This window comes from Opisthorchis viverrini (assembly GCF_000715545.1).
Source record: "Opisthorchis viverrini unplaced genomic scaffold opera_v5_285, whole genome shotgun sequence".
NCBI lineage: Eukaryota > Metazoa > Platyhelminthes > Trematoda > Opisthorchiida > Opisthorchiidae > Opisthorchis > Opisthorchis viverrini.
Window position 1 is genome coordinate 53,452 of NW_008751941.1, and position 4,362 is coordinate 57,813.

The 4,362-nt window shown below is 39.5% G+C and overlaps 1 protein-coding gene across 1 annotated transcript in view; it reads left to right on the forward strand.

The window, feature by feature from the left end:
• Positions 1–347: 347 nt before the first annotated feature.
• The window catches only part of T265_09524 (hypothetical protein), a gene marked incomplete at both ends in the record, with an annotated part of 20,494 nt that continues 16,479 nt past the window's right edge, over positions 348–4,362 (forward strand). The window contains one exon of the mRNA XM_009175621.1: positions 348–446. Coding sequence (XP_009173885.1) covers positions 438–446 — 9 coding nt within the window. The remainder of the gene's footprint in view (positions 447–4,362) is intronic.

The following is a 4,362-nucleotide window of genomic DNA, read 5'->3' on the forward strand; positions in this document are numbered from 1 at the left end:
TGCTCAATTATGTCGCCATTATCTGACAAGTGGTTTGGACAAAAGTGCGAAACTTTATTGTTACATTTGGGCAATGCATCCAGACCGTTTTGTTTTCATGTGCGATGGTTTTTTCTGCTCACGCAACTGAGAGTTTTCTATGGTTGGTTCCATTTTTAGTGTGCGTTATTTCTGGCACTCAGGAGCTTCCATGTGGGTGTCTCGGGTGCAAACCCTGTAATACACGCATTAGAACCTAACCAAAGATTATGAATAATCGATCAAAATATCTTCACCGTTTAGGTTAGTACAAACAACGAAAGCATTTAACGAAAAAAATTCAAAAATTATTTTTTTATTTATTACAGCGGCATTCTGTTAGGACATGTAGGATTCGGTCTTCAGCCTTCATCAATACAACTGATGTTAATGTAACGGTGATACTACCGATTGGGGGCATGCGCGTAGTATGTATTCTCGTAGATCCCGTTGGCGTCTCTTGAAAAGTGATCTCTCTTACGGAATTTCTGGAGTCGCTTGGTAGCATTTGCCTGGATTTGAGCAAGAGTCATTGAATATCCCGGAAAGTTCAGGAGGACGCGTTCAACGAGGAGATGGATATTCAGTATTTGTAAACAAGATGCTTGTTAGAGCTTTGCTGCACTACCAGTAGTCTGTGACTGTTCAGTCGGTGTTTCTCTAGTTAACAACTCTGGGGCGTAGGCACTCTTCCTTTTCTCCATCTTCACCGCTTAGTTTAGCACGAACAATGAGAGAATGTAACCAAACGAAGTTGCTTTGAATATTACTTCTTGTTTATCATTCTGTTGGCACATATGTGATTCTGTCTGCAACCGTTATCAATACAAGTGAAATGAGAACGTTACACAAATGATATATTAGCCAAATCATGTCTTCAATGAGATTTCTAGGCTGGAAGTATTAAAATTAAACGGAAGTGGGAACCAGTAAGCTAATCTCCGTAAGACGTTTCGGCTACCCATCGTGTACCGTGATACTGACCCATGTGAGATGTATTCGGCCTCAGAAACGATTTCACAATTAGCTTTAAATGTCGAGTTTCGATTCATACAGCTTGTCACTTACCTATGATTTTCAGCAATGAAAATGAGTAAGTCCTCATAAACGCATCGCATTGATTGAGTAAGTTTTCTTAGAATTGACTGTAGTTTCCCGAACAAGTTATTAATTATGGTTTCAAAGTTCTTGTTATAAAATATTTGGCATCATCAATGGAAGTTCGGGATGAAGCGCAATGATTACCAAAAGTTCCTCTCGCCGTACCATCGCAGAGCATATTTATGCCCAGTTGAGAGATGAAAGTTGGCAGCTGCAATTTGATGCATATCAATCGGTGGACGCCACGACCAGCCATAATGGATTACGTGAAAATAACTCGATTTCACCGATATGTGTCCTCTGAAGTGGACTCCTAGGCGAATATGGTGGAACATCCAGTCTATTCAAAGCTGTTGTGCAAACTAAAAATAAAAGCACATAATTCTAATTACTACAGTTTTGAAGGAACAAATTGACGAATAAATCTGCTAACAAATAATTACTGGGAGTAACGACGAGCAATCCAGCTGACAAATAACTTAAATACTAACTCATTCAACTGATTAATTAGTTTGTTCTGTGACGAAACGATGCAGGCCACGTGTTGTCCAACAATGACTTCGTGAATCACAACTCATTGCTGTTCTTCCAATCACTCATATTTCGTCAATAAGTATCGCATTATTTTCGCATCTTTATAATATAAACAGACAATCTTTCAAATATTTACTCGTATGTTTTCTTAGTTACTGGTTGTGTTTGAATCCTGGACCATCAAAGGGCATTCTTTGAACAAAAAACAGGAGATTCGATCTTATAACATTGCTCCTGGGCCTCAAGCTTCGAGCAAGAGCATGAAAAGCAATGGGAAATAAAATATAAATAATTCTAATACGTACAGCTTCGTCAAGTTGCATACCCACAAGGAACGACGGGAAATTACTGGAAGTCCATAAGTAGTTCAGATATATGGAGGTTCATTTCACGTGTGGAATTTGAGGCGGAAATGCAGCGTGACACAACTGCGATTTTTCAGTTCACGTGCGACAGCCGGTAAGTCCGTGTATTTATTTGGAAACCAAATTCTAACTGTCATGTAACATTTTCAGTTGTATTTATCAGCAATGGAGAATTACGCGCGCAAATCCCACGGCTATCAAAGATGTTCAAATCGGAACCCCATCAATTTTTGCTTTCAACTTATCCAGAAGTGAACAGGAGTTTCGCATTCGGAACGTCGCAATAGCTCTAAGAACGTCTGCAAATCATGACTGTGCGTCAAATGTATAAACGGAAGATACATTCCCTGAGTTCACTTCTTCGAATTTTGGACCTCAAAATCACAATGGATTCCATGAGGACTACTCATATTGAAATGTATTTTCCAAATGAATCTAGGTCAGTTAGTCGGAAGAAAACATCTAGAGACTGCTCAAATATGAAGGTGTAGATGCTGTGGCTTTATCCAGAATATAGTCATAAATCGGAGTTTTGCTGTTTCAGACACCTGTCAATACCTAGAAATGGTGATTCCTCAATCACATCTGAATAGGTTGGAGCAGTACAATGTCTACGGAATTTGTAAAATCGAAGGCCTTTAAGGAATATGTGGATGGACACTTTACCTATACTCTAACGGAGGCCTAGCGCCATGGTAACCACATATTCAAGAGTTGCTTTGAATGAAGACCTTCACTCTTTGAGGATGCGCATAATTTCGGTTGCATTTCGTGGCAGGTTTGTATAGCTATGATGCACGCTCTGTGAAGTAGATTTACTACGTCCTTAGAACAAACGATGATAAAGAAGATAAGCAAAATGTCGTGGGATTTTTACGTTTGATTAACAAAGCGACAGGATGCGACGTACTACTCTACTATGTCCACGTTTGTCAACTGATGCCGTCTTTCGCCGCGTTGCTGGCAAATCGTTCCTTATTTAGCTTTTTGGAGGATACTCCAAAACGCAGTGGAGCAAAATTCAACTGTGCATCAAATGGGCACAAAGGTTTCTAGTTCATATCTTGATCTGCTACGGTTATAGAATATGACTCCACACTCTGATAACATTTTGAGATATTTCTCTCCTCGAATGCTTCCCAGGACAGCTTCCGAATTGAAGCTCATCCAATATGTTTTCCCTCGGGTCTAGGGCCACGTAACACGCGCACGAAGTGTGTGACATTCTGTCGAGCAAATAACTTGTCCCCTAAACCTGTTTTCGGTCTTCAAACTTTGCATTTTTGGATTATCGCGAGATTCGTAAGTAAAAAGACAAGTCATTTCTGCTGTATTTGTTTTTCTTGTGAAAAACTCTTCAACAGAGTCTAATGGACAAGTTGAGTGTACGCGATGGCACCTTAGTTGGCCCTGCGTTACGGGGCTCAGTAGACAAGAATGAACTCAGTTTAAGACTGCATTCGTAGTGTGTGCACATAACTCGCTACACCACGTTCTACGCGCCTCGCGTACTATCTGCTTTATGTGACTACTGGCGGCAAAAAGGCGGCTAATTGCATAGCCACGTATCTCGTTCCTCTATGATTTTATTGGTACGGATTAAGTTTATGCTGACATAGACTGAATCATAGAATTTCGCAGGTAGTACTGTTGTTTTTGTTCAACAACCACCATTTCAAAGTAAGGCGAGTCGACGCAATGCTTCACAAAGTTAAACAGACCAGTGCGGACCTGTTGAAAGGCCAAAACCAATTTTTGCGTACGTTGGAAATGCAACCCATAAACAGCCCATTTAGGTCTCCGAAATTTCGTTCATTTGTGCTATAAAATCACAAAATCAACGTTACGGCATTCAAGCCCTGACGTCCGCGTCCAACCCATTTTATTGTTTTCAGAAAATAGGCCCTGCTGATGAACCTCAAGCATTCTTGTGGATCGTCTACATTTTCAACTTTTGACAGCCAACATATATGCGAGCAAGAGCCCTTTGCTTTCGCACATGATAGTCCGCTCGCACGGCGCCATCAATCCATTGGTAACGAAATCTCAAGGTGCTAACTTGATTAAATGTTTCACTCGTTTGTATTTTCAAGATATCCCAGCAAATTTCAACAATCTGTGTTTTTCCGAGAAGCAATCGCACACTTGAAAGGAATATTATATTTATTGTCAGCATTGATATAATCAATTTATGTATTATTATTGTAAATATCTAGTAACATATATGATTATTATACGCATATATTATAACTAATATTGATAATAATGTAATATTAAATTAAGCATGATTTTCAAGTGTGCGTTTGCTTTTTAGGAGATAGATCAAATCGCATTTTTCATATAT